Source organism: Erpetoichthys calabaricus, chromosome 12 (genome assembly GCF_900747795.2).
Source record: "Erpetoichthys calabaricus chromosome 12, fErpCal1.3, whole genome shotgun sequence".
Lineage (NCBI taxonomy): Eukaryota > Metazoa > Chordata > Cladistia > Polypteriformes > Polypteridae > Erpetoichthys > Erpetoichthys calabaricus.
Window position 1 is genome coordinate 158,701,399 of NC_041405.2, and position 17,446 is coordinate 158,718,844.

The 17,446-nt window shown below is 40.1% G+C and overlaps 1 protein-coding gene across 1 annotated transcript in view; it reads left to right on the forward strand.

Moving 5' to 3' along the window:
- rexo1 (REX1, RNA exonuclease 1 homolog) overlaps nt 1-16,987 on the forward strand; it is a 120,621-nt gene extending 103,634 nt beyond the window's left edge. Inside the window, exons 15-16 of the mRNA XM_028816620.2 lie at nt 505-625; nt 16,480-16,987. Of these exons, the coding sequence (XP_028672453.1) occupies nt 505-625; nt 16,480-16,568 (210 nt within the window). The 3' untranslated portion in view covers nt 16,569-16,987. The remainder of the gene's footprint in view (nt 1-504; nt 626-16,479) is intronic.
- Nucleotides 16,988-17,446: the final 459 nt, after the last annotated feature.

Consider the following 17,446-nt stretch of genomic DNA (forward strand, 5'->3'; position numbering starts at 1 on the left):
GCTGTATAAGACATGGCCCACTGGAATAAGACTGAAGGGCAAACCCAGACCACTATGGAGGGAATTGCATGTATTGACTGGCCTGGAATACCCCAGTAAGTGGTGGAAGAAGTTATACAAGTTGGGTAAGCACAGCATAGGGTGCTGCTATCTTGATCTTCATTAGGATAGGTCTAGTGAAGGTGATGATGATAGTTGAGTATACATTAGTGATGATTTAGGCTTTAGAAAGACCTTAACTTCAGCTCAGCAACTTCAAAAATAATATTCCATGTTTAGGCCACTCTGTAACGCAGGTTGGGTGGGTGAGTGAGGTATGTGGTTTTGAGGGTGTTACGCCTAGCTGGCTTTCTTGTGCTTGTGTCAGTTGTTTAACCATAGAAGGCCTTGCATGCTTCTGAAAGCATAACCAAAAAGAACAATATCCCCTTTATCCTACAACTTCCTCAGTTTTGATCAAATGTAATGGATTCGTTTGTTTTTTTGTTTTTTTTATTATTTTAGTTAATTCACAGCACTGTTGTTGACACTGCAATCGTCTTCCCACACCGCCTGGGACCGCCTCACAAACGAGCCCTTAGAAATTTAATGGCAGACTACCTCAAGCGCATCATTCAGGACAATGGTAAGCCTTCTGTTTGTTTTGTCACCAGTGTGACGAGGTGTGGTATTCAAACTGTGCTGTTGTGGTAGTTCCTCTGTTGGTTATTTTATTCCACCAGTGCTATGTGGTTATAGCTAACTATGGTGTGTGTGTGCGTGAATGTTAAATGTGTCTGCTTTATGGCACCCCACATGTACAGCTTCATTTGCACATTGACAGCTGCCTTAAGCAAACTGAGACTTTGGTGTAGCTGCTTTATAGTTTACTACATGTATGGCTTTGCACATGGACACCTGAATCAAGGAAAGTAACTTACTAGTAACTAGCATTAGCAGGCCAAAGGATTGTCTTCAGACCAGAACATCACTCAACATCTGTGCCACGTGCCAAACCAGGTGCCTGTGTACTGTGCGATTTCTTTTCAACGGAGTCTTCTTCTAGCCCCTAACTTGTGTGAGAATATGGCAATCGCCCTTACTAGCTGCTCTTAAACACTATACCTTGGCCCATCCAAACAATATAAACTTGATCTGAAGGTTTGTTTTTTTTGATGAGGTCTTGGCTGGTATTTGATGTGTGCTTTAGTGCAATAAAGCAAAGCTCATAAAAACACAGTAAAACCAATAGTAGCAAAAGTATGAAATGTATTGAAATGAGTATTTTAAGAGTACTTTCTTTATGACAGTGATGATGATGATGAGCTGAAGAAGAAATTAATGCTGTTAAGAAACTATAAATAAACATATACGCCATCAGACAGGAGGAAGCTTCTTGTTATGTCTCTAATTCCTCTTCATGAAGAGGAAGCATCCTGTTACAGCAGTCTGACAAGGGATAATACCCTGAGCAGAGGTGTCAAAGGAATGGTCCTGAAGCAAAGACACACATACTTGTAGATAATTGAATTTACATAACAGTGTTAAATTATTGCTTACATACCATTTGATATTTACTCTGATTGGGTCAATAGCTTTCGTATAGTCTTGTCATTTACTCTGATTGGTTCATTGGCTTACACACCCAAATAACCAATCCAAATAAAAGTCTCATTCTACTACATTCTTGTTATTCTCAGTATCTCTGAAGTTCAGCTCTTTCCCTGTTATTGAATGTCTGCATGTGGCAAATGTCAAGTCTTACTGGGTAAATGATATAAGCCCATTTCTTAATCCACCAACTAGAACATTCTGTTTCTTACTTAACCATTTCAACAGTCTCTTCATGCTATTCTCCAAGACAAATGATATATAGTATACTGTATATACCATTTTCACACAGACAAGTCGGGGCTTGATTTTACCGTATCATTTCTGGTATTTTATAATGTCGGTCATATAAGTTGAATGCAGAAAACTCACGCTATTGGTCCAAGAGATTATGATATGCTAACGCCCACCTGAGAGAGTAACCACGGAGCACACTGCCCTTGTTTTCTGTGTATTGTGCCTACGTGACCACACGGTAATACCCAAACTGTTCTGAAGCGACATTTGCACCGTTTTGTGTTTTTTGTATCTCACATCCTCATACACCTTTATCGTAAGGGCATCCCTTATCTACATTGGAGTGTTCAATCAGAAGAAAATATGAAGCTGGTTTTAAATTAAAAATATTTGTTTAATTACAGTAGAAAACACAGTAAAACCAATAGTAGAAAAAGTATGAAATGTATTGAAATGAGTATTTTAAGATTACTTTCTTTATGACACTGATGATGATGATGATGAGCTGTAGAAGAAATTAATACTGTTAAGAAACAACAACATTTATTTCTATAGCACATTTTCATACAAATAATGCAGCTCAAAGTGCTTTACATGACGAAGAAAGAGAAAAAAGAGAAAATAAAAATTAGAATAAGGGAACACTAATTAACATAGAAAAAAAAGTAAGGTCCGATGGCCAGGGAGGACAGAAAAAACAAACAAAAAAAAAACTCCAGACGGCTGGAGAAAAAAAAAAAATAATAAAATCAGCAGGGGTTCCAGGCCACGAGACCACCCAGCCCCCTCTAGGCATTCTACCTAACATAAATGACCTCAATCAGTCCTCATGGTATTCAGGGTTCTCATGGAAGAACTTGATGATGATGGTCATGTGGACCTCTGGCCTTTAATCCATCAATGTAGGGACATCACGGTGCTTTGATCAGGTGGTGGTGCAGGTTGCCACCCCAGAAACCCAGAAAAAGAACAGAAAAGAAAGTAGGGGTTAGTACGGATTTTGGAGCCACCATGAATAATCGTGATAATTAATTGAATATACAAAGTATCAGGATTAAACTAAGATGAAGCTGTGAGAAAGCCATGTTGAAGTAATGTGTTTTCAGCAGTGTTTTAAAGTGCTCCACCGTATCAGCCTGGCAAATTCGTATTGGCAGGCTGTTCCAGATTTTAGGTGCATAAGAGCAGAAGGCCACCCGCCTCACCACTTCTATTAAGTTTAGCTCTTGGAATTCTAAGCAGACCCTCATTTGAAGATCTAAAGTTATGATTTGGAGTGTAAGGTGTAAAACATTCCAAAATATAAGATGGAGCGAGATTATTTAAGGCTTTGTAAAGTATAAGTAGGATTTTAAAGTCAATTCTAAATGACACAGGTAACCAATGTAGAGACATCAAAACTGGAGAGATGTGCTTGGATTTTGTTTTCCTAGTTAAGATTCTAGCAGCTTCATTCTGCACTCGTTGCAATCGATTTATGTCTTTTTTTTTTTTTGGGTAGTCCTGAGAGGGAGAGCGTTGCAGTAATCTAGTCGACTGAAAACAAAAGCATGGATTAATTTCTCAGCATCTTGCAATGTTATAAGGGGTCTAACTTTTGCTATATTTCTTAAGTGAAAAAATGCTGTCCTAGTGATCTGATTAATCAAACTATAAATAAACTATAAGCCATCAGATAGGAGGAAGCTTCTTGTTGTGTCTCTAATTCCTCTTCATGAGGAAGAGGCAGTCTGACAAGGGATAATACCCTGAGCAGAGGTGTCAAAGGAATGGTCCTGAAGCAATGACACACATACTTATAGATAATTGAATTTACATAACAGTGTTAAATTATTGCTTACATACCATTTGATATTTACTCTGATTGGGTCAATAGCTTTCGTATAGTCTTGTCATTTACTCTGATTGGTTCATTGGCTTACACACCCAAATAACCAATCCAAATGAAAGTCTCATTCTACTACATTCTTGTTATTCTCAGTATCTCTGAAGTTCAGCTCTTTACCTGTTATTGAATGTCTGCATGTGGCAAATGTCAAGTCTTACTGGGTAAATGATATAAACCAATTTCTTAATCCACCAACTAGAACATTCTGTTTCTTAACCATTTTAACAGTCTATTCATGCTATTCTCCAAGACAAATGATATATACTATATATACCATTTTCCCACGGATAAGTCGGGGCTTGATTTTACTGTATAATTTCTGGTATTTTATAATGTCAGTCGTATATGTCGAATGCGGAAAATTTACGCTATTGGTCCAAGAGATTATGATATGCTAACGCCCACCTGAGAGAGTCACCACGGAGCACACAGCCTTTTTTTTCCTATGTATTGTGCCTACATGACCACACGGTAATACCTGAACTATTCCGAAGCGACGTTTGCACTGTTTTGTGTTTTTTGTATCTCACACCCTCGTACACCTTTATCGTAAGGGCATCCCTTATCTTCATTGGAGTGCTCAATCAGAAGAAAGTATTAAATATTTGAAGTGGCGAAAGAAATTGGTAACTGCGCTGCTGCAGCAAAATTCGATGTGTCTGAGAAACTGGTGCGAGATTGGAGGAAGCAATGGGTTTTTTGAATGGGTATATAAATCGGGGTCTGATTTTTATGATGGATTTTTCAGGTTTCAAGACCCAACTTATACACGAGTATATACGGTATTTCTTTTTAATGTACACTGCACACCAAAACACTTTATGTGCAAAAGACTGTTACCCCCAAATAACGATATTACTCCTTGATCATTCCCTTTATTCTCTCACAGATCCCCCCCTTCAAGCCTGGGTGCATAACTGCTTAAAATGTTTCTTCACTCCACGGAAATCTTGTATCTGACAGTTTCAGTGGCAATGCAGATGTCTTGCCTGGGAGATGGTGCAGCTCTTCTCTCTCTGTGCATCCCAAACTTGAAGGTCTTACTCCACATGGAATTAACACTTAGTGTGTTCCCATGCACTTTAAGAACCCTATTATTCACAGAAGCCTTCTTTATGAAATGCCAGGTAAACCCTTATTACAATTAGAAAAATCAGGTCATTGTCCTCTGAGAAACTTGTCTGTCTGAGGTAGATTTCTCTCTGAATAATCAGATGATGTGACCATGTAATAAAACCTTAACCAGGTTACGGTAAAGCCACGGTTTTCAAACTGTGGTACGCGTACCACTGGTAGTACTTCAAGTCATGCCAAGTGGTACTCGTGTGGTCCTTTATTTCCCACAAATCGATGTTGCTAGAATGCCAATATGTTGCATATAATCATACAGTGGGTACGGAAAGTATTCAGACCCCCTTCAATTTTTCACTCTTTGTCATATTGCAGCCATTTGCTAAAATCATTTAAATTAATTTTTTCCCTCATTAATGTACACACAGCACCCCATATTGACAGACAAATAAAAGAATTTTTGAAATTGTTGCAGATTTATTAAAAAAGAAAAACTGAAATATCACATGGTCCTAAGTATTCAGACCCTTTGCTCAGTATTTAGTAGCAGCACCCTTTTGAGCTAATACAGCCATGAGTCTTCTTGGGAAAGATGCAACAAGTTTTTCACACCTGGATTTGGGGATCCTCTGCCATTCCTCCTTGCAGATCCTCTCCAGTTCTTTTATTAGCGCGGGCACCCATTTCCTTAATTAGTTTAATATCACTTTAATGTCATAATTATAGTCATTACAGTGATTATAGTGACTTTTTCTTCAAAACAACACGGGAGTAAATCAATGATTCATTGACAATGGTACTTGTTCAAAAAAGTTGGCGGTAAAGGATTTTGTAGTCTGTGCATGTATTCGCTTTGCATGTGTTTTCAGTGGCCACGGGTAGAAGAGTCCACAAAATACTGTAAATTTCCAGAGGCAAATGTTCTGGCAATTGGATTATTCCTTCTTCTGTCTCAAAATTTCAGAAATTGCTAAATTTATGATGATGAGCTGAATTTAGATAGATAGAAAGATCTTTATTGTCATTGTCACTTTTATTAAAGAACAACGAAACTGAAGGTACAGTCGACTCAGTGTGAGGCATACAGTGGTGTGAAAAACTATTTGCCCCCTTCCTGATTTCTTATTCTTTTGCATGTTTGTCACACAAAATGTTTCTGATCATCAAACACATTTAACCATTAGTCAAATATAACACAAGTAAACACAAAATGCAGTTTTTAAATGATGGTTTTTATTATTTAGGGAGAAAAAAAATCCAAACCTACATGGCCCTGTGTGAAAAAGTAATTACCCCCTTGTTAAAAAATAACCTAACTGTGGTGTATCACACCTGAGTTCAATTTCCGTAGCCACCCCCAGGCCTGATTACTGCCACACCTGTTTCAATCAAGAAATCACTTAAATAGGAGCTGCCTGACACAGAGAAGTAGACCAAAAGCACCTCAAAAGCTAGACATCATGCCAAGATCCAAAGAAATTCAGGAACAAATGAGAACAGAAGTAATTGAGATCTATCAGTCTGGTAAAGGTTATAAAGCCATTTCTAAAGCTTTGGGACTCCAGCGAACCACAGTGAGAGCCATTATCCACAAATGGCAAAAACATGGAACAGTGGTGAACCTTCCCAGGAGTGGCCGGCCGACCAAAATTACCCCAAGAGCACAGAGACGACTCACCCGAGAGGTCACAAAAGACCCCAGGACAACGTCTAAAGAACTGCAGGCCTCACTTGCCTCAATTAAGGTCAGTGTTCACGACTCCACCATAAGAAAGAGACTGGGCAAAAACGGCCTGCATGGCAGATTTCCAAGACGCAAACCACTGTTAAGCAAAAAGAACATTAGGGCTCGTCTCAATTTTGCTAAGAAACATCTCAATGATTGCCAAGACTTTTGGGAAAATACCTTGTGGACTGATGAGACAAAAGTTGAACTTTTTGGAAGGCAAATGTCCCGTTACATCTGGCGTAAAAGGAACACAGCATTTCAGAAAAAGAACATCATACCAACAGTAAAATATGGTGGTGGTAGTGTGATGGTCTGGGGTTGTTTTGCTGCTTCAGGACCTGGAAGGCTTGCTGTGATAGATGGAACTATGAATTCTACTGTCTACCAAAAAATCCTGAAGGAGAATGTCCGGCCATCTGTTCGTCAACTCAAGCTGAAGCGATCTTGGGTGCTGCAACAGGACAATGACCCAAAACACACCAGCAAATCCACCTCTGAATGGCTGAAGAAAAACAAAATGAAGACTTTGGAGTGGCCTAGTCAAAGTCCTGACCTGAATCCAATTGAGATGCTATGGCATGACCTTAAAAAGGCGGTTCATGCTAGAAAACCCTCAAATAAAGCTGAATTACAACAATTTTGCAAAGATGAGTGGGCCAAAATTCCTCCAGAGTGCTGTAAAAGACTCATTGCAAGTTATCGCAAACGCTTGATTGCAGTTATTGCTGCTAAGGGTGGCCCAACCAGTTATTAGGTTCAGGGGGCAATTACTTTTTCACACAGGGCCATGTAGGTTTGGATTTTTTTTTCTCCCTAAATAATAAAAACCACCATTTACAAACTGCATTTTGTGTTTACTTGTGTTATATTGGACTAATGGTTAAATGTGTTTGATGATCAGAAACATTTTGTGTGACAAACATGCAAAAGAATAAGAAATCAGGAAGGGGGCAAATAGTTTTTCACACCACTGTATAAGTTAAAAAGACAAGAAGAGAGAAAATAATAACAAACTGAATAGTAATAAAAGTACTTTACAAAATATACAAATTGCACTGGTTAAATGTACAAATTGCACTTGTTGACTTAAGGTCTATATTGCACATTGGGAGAATGATACGGAGCAGTTTTATTCTGAGTTCAGGGCCATGGTTGCTTTTGGATGAAAGCTGTTTTTAAGGCGGTTTCTCCTGGTTTTCATTGCTCTGTGTCTCTTGCCCAATGGCAAAAGCTGGAAGAGGCAATGACCGGGATGTGATGAGTCCTGTGAAATGTCTATTGCTTTTTTGCGGCATCGGGAGGTGTAGATTTGTTCGAGTGGGGAGGGTACAGCCAGTTTACAGTACTAAACTCACAAAACACAATCTCAAGAGCAGTAGGGTAGAGTAAAGTATTGTTCAGTCTCTGGATGGTCTTCTCAAATAGCATTTGCAGGAACTCCTATGTTGTTACCGCTTTCACTCACAGTTGGAGCCATTTCAACAGCCGAACTCTTATTGTTAATTTCTTGTGACTGCTCAAAATGTAATTGTGACCAAGCAGAATGAGAGTCATCAGCAATATGGTAAACATCTGCAGTTTTTTGCAGAAATGTTGGCTGGTATTTGATGTTTGCCGTTAAGAAAACTCAATACTTAAAATGTGGGGGGGGGGGGGGCGGCAGCTTCATTTATCTCACTATTTTTGTACCATCTAGCAGTTAAAACCAAACAATGCATCATAGGTGACTTCTCTTGATCTTTATCCCTCTTCTCTTTATGTTGATTGGTCGATAATCCCATTCATCTTGAAGCTGTTCATTAAAATGGAATTAAATTTCTGCTCCTGTTGGCCTGTTGCAATGACTTGCACAGGGTCACCTAGCGTGTCCCCTTTACATTACACACCAACGCTTTACTTTTGGGGCTAAAATCTGGGTATATGTATGTGTGTGCCCGTGCATACACACGACACACACCTGCACATCATCATTTGCACATCTCCTTTATAATTGTACTATTCTTCAACTTTGTATGAAGTTTTTCTTTCTATCCTATTCTATGTATGTTATTTGTATGTGGCATTGTGTTCTGTTTTCAGCAGCTCCAACTCTACCACGTCAAATTCTCATACATTAAGTAATGGCGAATAAAAGTGATTCTGACAAAAACCTGTTTAGATTCCACGCTAAAACTTTGCTTACACTAGAAACACAAAAGCAGTGCATGTACAAAATAAAATCAGATTTCTAAAACTGCACATATGCCATGTCCCGCATGTTTTTAGCCACTCCCCCTTCGTCTCCCACCAGTATCCATGTATGGCTTAAAAATACCATTTTTGAATATTCATGACCTATTCACCATATACAGTGGTGTGAAAAACTATTTGCCCCCTTCCTGATTTCTTATTCTTTTGCATGTTTGTCACACAAAATGTTTCTGATCATCAAACACATTTAACCATTAGTCAAATATAACACAAGTAAACACAAAATGCAGTTTTTAAATGATGGTTTTTATTATTTAGGGAGAAAAAAAATCCAAACCTACATGGCCCTGTGTGAAAAAGTAATTGCCCCCTTGTTAAAAAATAACCTAACTGTGGTGTATCACACCTGAGTTCAATTTCCGTAGCCACCCCCAGGCCTGATTACTGCCACACCTGTTTCAATCAAGAAATCACTTAAATAGGAGCTGCCTGACACAGAGAAGTAGACCAAAAGCACCTCAAAAGCTAGACATCATGCCAAGATCCAAAGAAATTCAGGAACAAATGAGAACAGAAGTAATTGAGATCTATCAGTCTGGTAAAGGTTATAAAGCCATTTCTAAAGCTTTGGGACTCCAGCGAACCACAGTGAGAGCCATTATCCACAAATGGCAAAAACATGGAACAGTGGTGAACCTTCCCAGGAGTGGCCGGCCGACCACAATTACCCCAAGAGCGCAGAGACGACTCATCCGAGAGGTCACAAAAGACCCCAGGACAACGTCTAAAGAACTGCAGGCCTCACTTGCCTCAATTAAGGTCAGTGTTCACGACTCCACCATAAGAAAAAGACTGGGCAAAAACGGCCTGCATGGCAGATTTCCAAGACGCAAACCACTGTTAAGCAAAAAGAACATTAGGGCTCGTCTCAATTTTGCTAAGAAACATCTCAATGATTGCCAAGACTTTTGGGAAAATACCTTGTGGACTGATGAGACAGAAGTTGAACTTTTTGGAAGGCAAATGTCCCGTTACATCTGGCGTAAAAGGAACACAGCATTTCAGAAAAAACATCATACCAACAGTAAAATATGGTGGTGGTAGTGTGATGGTCTGGGGTTGTTTTGCTGCTTCAGGACCTGGAAGGCTTGCTGTGATAGATGGAACCATGAATTCTACTGTCTACCAAAAAATCCTGAAGGAGAATGTCCGGCCATCTGTTCGTCAACTCAAGCTGAAGCGATCTTGGGTGCTGCAACAGGACAATGACCCAAAACACACCAGCAAATCCACCTCTGAATGGCTGAAGAAAAACAAAATGAAGACTTTGGAGTGGCCTAGTCAAAGTCCTGACCTGAATCCAATTGAGATGCTATGGCATGACCTTAAAAAGGCGGTTCATGCTAGAAAACTCTCAAATAAAGCTGAATTACAACAATTTTGCAAAGATGAGTGGGCCAAAATTCCTCCAGAGTGCTGTAAAAGACTCATTGCAAGTTATCGCAAACGCTTGATTGCAGTTATTGCTGCTAAGGGTGGCCCAACCAGTTATTAGGTTCAGGGGGCAATTACTTTTTCACACAGGGCCATGTAGGTTTGGATTTTTTTTTCTCCCTAAATAATAAAAACCACCATTTACAAACTGCATTTTGTGTTTACTTGTGTTATATTTGACTAATGGTTAAATGTGTTTGATGATCAGAAACATTTTGTGTGACAAACATGCAAAAGAATAAGAAATCAGGAAGGGGGCAAATAGTTTTTCACACCACTGTACATTTGGCCATGTTCCTGAGACATCTTTACTACAAACCATGGGAGAGAACAGAAAACAAGTCTTATTTAAATGTGAACTTGAGATATTACTTGCATCTGGTGGAATTTAAGGAGTGGCCACAAGGTCTGCCCCCCACCTTTCCCCCCTTCATGAACACCTTATGCTATTAAAATATGACTCAAATAAAGGGTACTTTTAACTCAGTTATTAAAGATCACACTTGATGTAAATATGTTAATCAGTGAATTAGGCACAGGGTGCATTTCTGTCTCTTAGTATGGAGTCTGGTGGACACCTCAGGTGCTCATTCTGTGGAGTTTGTAGGTGGGTCTGCATGACCTTCCCTGTTTTTTTCCCCCACAGTCCTAAGACCTGCACATTCAGTGAATTTCTGATGTTAAATCGTGTGTGTGTGTTCACCCTGTCCAGGGATTGTTCCTGCCTTTGCCTGTTGCTTGCTGCCGTGGATAATCAGGTTTAGAGGATGGATGGATCAATGAATGCTGTAATCCACGGGTGTCAAACTCCAGTCCTGGAGGGCATCAGTGGCTGCAGGTATTCATTCTAACCATTTTCCTCATTAGTGACCAATGTTTGCTGCTAATTAACTTCTTTTGCCTTAGTTTTACTTAACTTGACTCAGGCCCCTTGGTTGTCTTTTTCCTTAGTTAGCAGCCAAACAATAATGAGACACAAAACAAGCCACCACATGACCAGCTCACCTGTGCCCATCACACAGTATCTAAAAATAAAGAAAGGTGAAGGTCTCAGTAAGGTTGATCTCTCAGATCACCCAAACATTTTGATGGCGTTCTTAGAAAAAAAACAGAAAAATCAACAGTTTTGGAAAAGTCTGCTGTGGCAGAATGAGAGAAGCAACAAGCCATTGAATTAAATATCTGGTTTAATTAACAGCAAAAATCGGCCTCTCATTCAGAGATTGATTTGGAGTTTGAAATCCCAGTTTAGCTGGTCATGTGTCAGCTTGTTTCACATCTCATTTCTGTTTGGCTGTGATTTAATGAAATAAAGAATCAATTCAGAGGACTGAATCCTTAAAAACAGGCCAATTAAAATGAACAGAAAAGGAGTTAATTAGCAGTGACACCCATGCTATAATCTCTCCTGCCCAAAGCAATTCACACTTGCAGGTCACCGATCCTGAACACCAATACAGTTTCGATTACAGGTTAGTTTACTCCTTCATATTCAACTTGAGTTTGGTTTATTCAGCATTTTCCTCTTTTACAGGTCCGAAAGACACTCCTGTTGGCAAACAGATCTCAGTACCAGCCTGCCTGTTCAAACAGCAATAAACTAAGTTGCACTCAAGCGTTATGCTATCCATACATTTTCTTATCTTTTATAAATAAGAACATGCGTATTTTGCTACAAATAAAACACGTCGACAAACAAACATAACAGAGGTGGTATTTGAATCCTTTTTTGTGATGATGTCTGACTTACAAGCCGATTTAGACATCCATCCTCTTCGAGTTGTGTGCTGAATTGCAGAGATCTCCATGCAAAAATCATGTGATCCCGGTGCCAGTACAGGTTTAGAAGAACCGAATTTAAAAGATGGATGGACATCAGAGCATGACTGATGTGTCCTTAAAACATGCAATCCAAATGAGATTTTCTGTTCGCTTAATTTTCCTGCCACCTGGAGCTGTTAAAATGCTAACACCAAAAAAAATATGTGCAGGACTTATAGGTGGTCAAAACTTTCCATAACGTGTAAGCCAATTTCCACGCTAAACTCAGATTTTAAAAAATTTCCTGATGTTTGCATACTAAATGGTGTGTGCATATTTCTGGGCGGCCCTCCCTGTGTGGAGTTTGCGTGTTCTCCCCGTGTCTGCGTGGGTTTCCTCCTGGTGCTCCGGTTTCCTCACACAGTCCAAAGTCCCTGGTGTGTGTGTGTGTGTGTGTGTGCTCTGCAGTGAGCTGGTGCCCTGCCCGGGGTTTGTTTCCTGCCTTGCGCCCTGTGTTGGCTAGGATTGGCTCCAGCAGACCCCCGTGACCCTGTAGTTGGGATATAGCGGGTTGGATAATAGATGGATGGATATTTCTTGGCGTAATCAACTTTTATACATGAGGGCCCTTTTGTCTGTATATGAGCCACAAATTCTGTACATAACCTGTATCATACAGCATCGAGATCACATCCAAATAACCCAGAGATTGAAATTCTGTTTAAATCGGTCACTTCTTCACAGGTTTGTTCACTTAACATTCCATTATGCTCCATGTGTGATAATGCTGGACAGCATCCTGTGTGATGAGCTAAAGAGGAGAGTCATAAAAGTGTGGACCTCAACTTCTGAGATTTTGTATGGAAGAATGGCTTCATTAAGCATTAGAGGGGGAAAACCTCGGTGTGTGGGGCTGCACAATTTAATGAAGAGGTGCCAATAATTGTGACACCGATATATGGAGGAAAAAAAAATTGGTTTTAGATGAGAATTTCTTCTTCCTTTTAGTTATTTTATTTCAATTAAGAGTTAGATTTTTGATTAACATTTTGAATTAAGGATGAAGGGAGTAAACGATAAAGACATTGTTTCAAAGCCAGTTTTGCTTTATTTGCCAGCTAGGTATCTAAGAGGGGTTGAAATAGTAAGTAATCAACGTAGATTTTAGCATTAGCAACATCTATTGGAATGTATTTTGTAAAGCATGTAGTAATAAAATGGCATTGCATTTAATGTACAGGGCGCCATTCTCCACACCTTCTGGGAATGTCCCACCATTCTTTGGGCTTCCATTGCTACGGCCCTCCCCTCCATCTTATCTGTGCCTATTTCCGTGCTCTCCTACTACTCTACTTTTATTAGATTTTTCTACTCTTTCTTTTTCTCTTCACTACCAGCACATTATTTCATTGGCCACAATAGCAGCCAGTTTCTCTCTAATAGTTTCCCAATGGGAGGATCCTGAACCTGTCACTTTCTCAGTCTGCAAGTCCTCTTTTTACAATATTGCTCCACTAGAATTGTCAGCTGTGCAGATTATTAGGGTGCTTGCCTTGCGCATGCTTATCAGTAAATGGGAAAACACCATCTCCCTGATCAAACCATGGCTGATGCCGTGATTTCTATTTGACTCTATTTGGTTTTAATTTCTGTGCCCACTCGGCCTCTGGGACTTGTCAGTGACCTGCGTGTTTTATCTGTTTGAATGTTTAAATAGCTCTGGGATGGAGTGGGTTTTGGTTGGTTGCCAATGTGTTTGTTTTCCCCCTAAAAAAATGTACACATGAAAAGTCTTTTTTCCTTTTATTTACAATTTATTTATTATTGCCTTACTATTTGATTTTGACATCAATAAAAATTGATTTGAAAAAAAAAAAAATGCATTGCATTTGTGATTCCAACAGATGGTGTTTCACAAGCATTAGCACTGCTTTTATGGATCACATACCAAATCAAGTATACAGTGGGGCAAAAAAGTATTCAGTCAGCCACCAATTGTGCAAGTTCTCCCACTTAAAAAGATGAGAGAGGCCTGTAATTTTCATCATAGGTAGACCTCAACTATGAGAGACAAAATGAGGAAAACAAAATCCAGAAAATCACACTGTCTGATTTTTAAAGAATTTATTTGCAAATTATGGTGGGAAAAAAAGTATTTGGTCAATAACAAAAGTTCATCTCAATACTTTGTTATATACCCTTTGTTGGCAATGACAGAGCTCAAACGTTTTCTGTAAGTCTTCACAAGGTTTTCACACACTGTTGCTGGTATTTTGGCCCATTCCTCCATGCAGATCTCCTCTAGAGCAGTGATGTTTTGGGGCTGTCGCTGGGCAACACGGACTTTCAACTCCCTCCAAAGATTTTCTATGGGGTTGAGATCTGGAGACTGGCTAGGCCACTCCTTCGTTACCCGGGTGGTGTGTTTGGGATCATTGTCATGCTGAAAGACCCAGCCACGTTTCATCTTCAACACCCTTGCTGATGGAAGGAGGTTTTCACTCAAAATGTGACGATACATGGCCCCATTCATTTTTTCCTTTACACGGATCAGTCGTCCTGGTCCCTTTGCAGAAAAACAGCCCCAAAGCCTGATGTTTCCACCCCCATGCTTTATAGTAGGTATGGTGTTCTTTGGATGCAACTCAGCATTCTTTCTCCTCCAAACACGACGAGTAGAGTTTTTACCAAAAAGTTGTATTTTGGTTTCATCTGACCATATGACATTTTCCCAATCCTCTTCTGGATCATCCAAATGCTCTCTAGCAAACTTCAGACGGGCCTGCACATGTACTGGCTTAAGCAGGGGGACACGTCTGGCACTGCAGGATTTGAGTCCCTGGCGGCGTAGTGTGTTACTGATGGTAGCCTTTGTTACTTTGGTCCCAGCTCTCTGCAGGTCATTCACTAGGTCCCCCCGTGTGGTTCTGGGATTTTTGCTCACCGTTCTTGTGATCATTTTGACCCCACGGGGTGAGATCTTGCGTGGAGCCCCAGATCGAGGGAGATTATCAGTGGTCTTGTATGTCTTCCATTTTCTAATAATTGCTCCCAAAGTTGATTTCTTCACACCAAGCTGCTTACCTATTGCAGATTCAGTCTTCCCAGCCTGGTGCAGGTCTACAATTTTGTTTCTGGTGTCCTTTGACAGCTCTTTGGTGTTGGCCATAGTGGAGTTTGGAGTGTGACTGTTTGAGGTTGTGGACAGGTGTCTTTTATATTGATAATGAGTTCAAACAGGTGCCATTAATACAGGTAACGAGTGGAGGACAGAGGAGCCTCTTACAGAAGAAGTTACAGGTCAGTGAGAGCCAGAAATCTTGCTTGTTTGTAGGTAACCAAATATTTATTTTCCACCATAATTTGCAAATAAATTCTTTAAAAATCAGACAATGTGATTTTCTGGATTTTTTTTTCTCATTTTATCTCTCATAGTTGAGGTATACCTATGATGAAAATTACAGGCCTCGCTCATCTTTTTAAGTGGGAGAACTTGCACAATTGGTGACTGACTGAATACTTTTTTGCCCCACTGTATATTCTTCCCAATGCTACAGGCTGCAGAGATACCTGACTCGACCAAATGGCATACAACAGACATATGCGCTGCATTTGTCATTTTAACAGATGGCACATTGCAAAACAGTTGCAGTAATGCATTTTATTGCTGCAAATGTTTGTAATGTGACATTTGTCTGCCTTTGTTGTATGCCATTTGGTAGAATCGGGTATCTCTGCATCCCGGAGCTTCAGGGTGGACATACACTTGATTTGGTTTGGGATTCATAAAAGTTGTGTTAATGTTTGAGACGCACCATCTGTTGGAATTACTAATGAAACGCATTTTATTACTATAAATGCATGTGATGCACCATGTGTTGGAATGACAGTGTGAATGAGAATTCAACTGCTTGCAAGTTACTAAGGGTTAAAAGCTGACAAAGCTGTTTTGCTGTAACGGCAGTTTATTCATACAGGCGTCTGTCGTAAGACAGGGTGCAGTAAGCTGAGGACCTAGGACATCTTCCTCTATAGGGACATGTCTGTTAGACAGATGTCCTTCTTTAGGGCCTCATCTGCAACATCCACCAAACAAACGGTTGGCCGATTTGTGCCATATAAAATGAAATGCTTAGGTAAACGATATTATGTATTTTGATAAGTAAGGGGAAGGAGGAAAACAATAAAAGCTGACTGAAAAGGGAAATCTGCGCTTGCAATGCATGAATCCTATGTGCTCACCAGTGACTAAATTAAGATTGATTGATTGATTGAGCTATTCCTGTCTTCCTCTGGGGTTACTTCCACAACAGACATACAACCTGACGGACAGACAGACACACTTTTTATTACGGTGAATATTAGTGCCACCCGTAGTGGAGGGTACTGTTTGTGTTAATTATATGCCCTAAAAGGGCAGGAGTGTTACAAACACGGGATTCTATATTTTCTTACTTCCAATGCATTAAGAATTTTTTCTTTTTATTTTCTTTTTCCCCCCATGCATTGTGTGGAACAGTGGAAGGACACGATTCTAGCGAGGATGCCAGAGCTTGTATGGAGCTGATGCTCTGGAAGATGAAGGAGGATGCAAAAGTGATGAGATGATGCTCCTTCCGCTTTGACAATGACATAACAGAAAAGACGAAAGAAGAATTAAAAAGGAACGTTGACGCAACTCGGACGTAAAGCTGCGGATGGTAATGCACTTAGACATGCGGCTCAAGGAGTAGCGGGCAGAGAGGCACAAGAATGTGTGAGGCCTTTCTGGAAAAGGAAAACTTGAAATCTGCGGAATGAGGTTGGCTCAACCTGCCCCACCCAGGGGGGGGGGGGACACCTGGAGCTCCTTGCTTGGGATCCCGATGGGGTGACAGATGCTGTTTGGGAGGTGACACAGTAAAGCAGGGTTGTGTTGTTGTGTCCCCTTTTATAATATTATTGGCATTATTTCTTTGTTAAATTGCCTTTAAGGTGCCACTTATGTTACAAAGTCTGAAAGAGAAATGTTAACACAAAAAAGAAAATCGTTAAAGCCATCATATTAAAGAAAAGACTCGAGCAGTTAGTTTTGACAAACAAGCCAAAGAAAGGTAAAATATTTGTTCATTTGTTTGTTTCGAAGATGAAGGTAACACTGATTTACAACGCTTGGCCTCTGAGAGACGGTTGCTGGCCCGAGCCCACGTAAATATTTATTCGAAATTTTGTGTATGGATCTCAGAGATCTGGTACTAATTGATGAGATGTGATCATCGGCTCTTAGAATTACTAATGTTATTTAAAAAATATGAACAAGTAAACGGTGACAGCTATCATTTCACCAAACCTAATGTGCATCTTCTTCACAGATCCAGACAAGTCAAGTCTCGGCACTACAAAAAACCCTGAGGGTTTGCCAGAGTACACCCGTTCATCATAATCGAGCAAAAACCTACAGGTAGGGTGGAAAAGGGGGGGGGGGGGGGGGGCATGGGGGTGGTCTG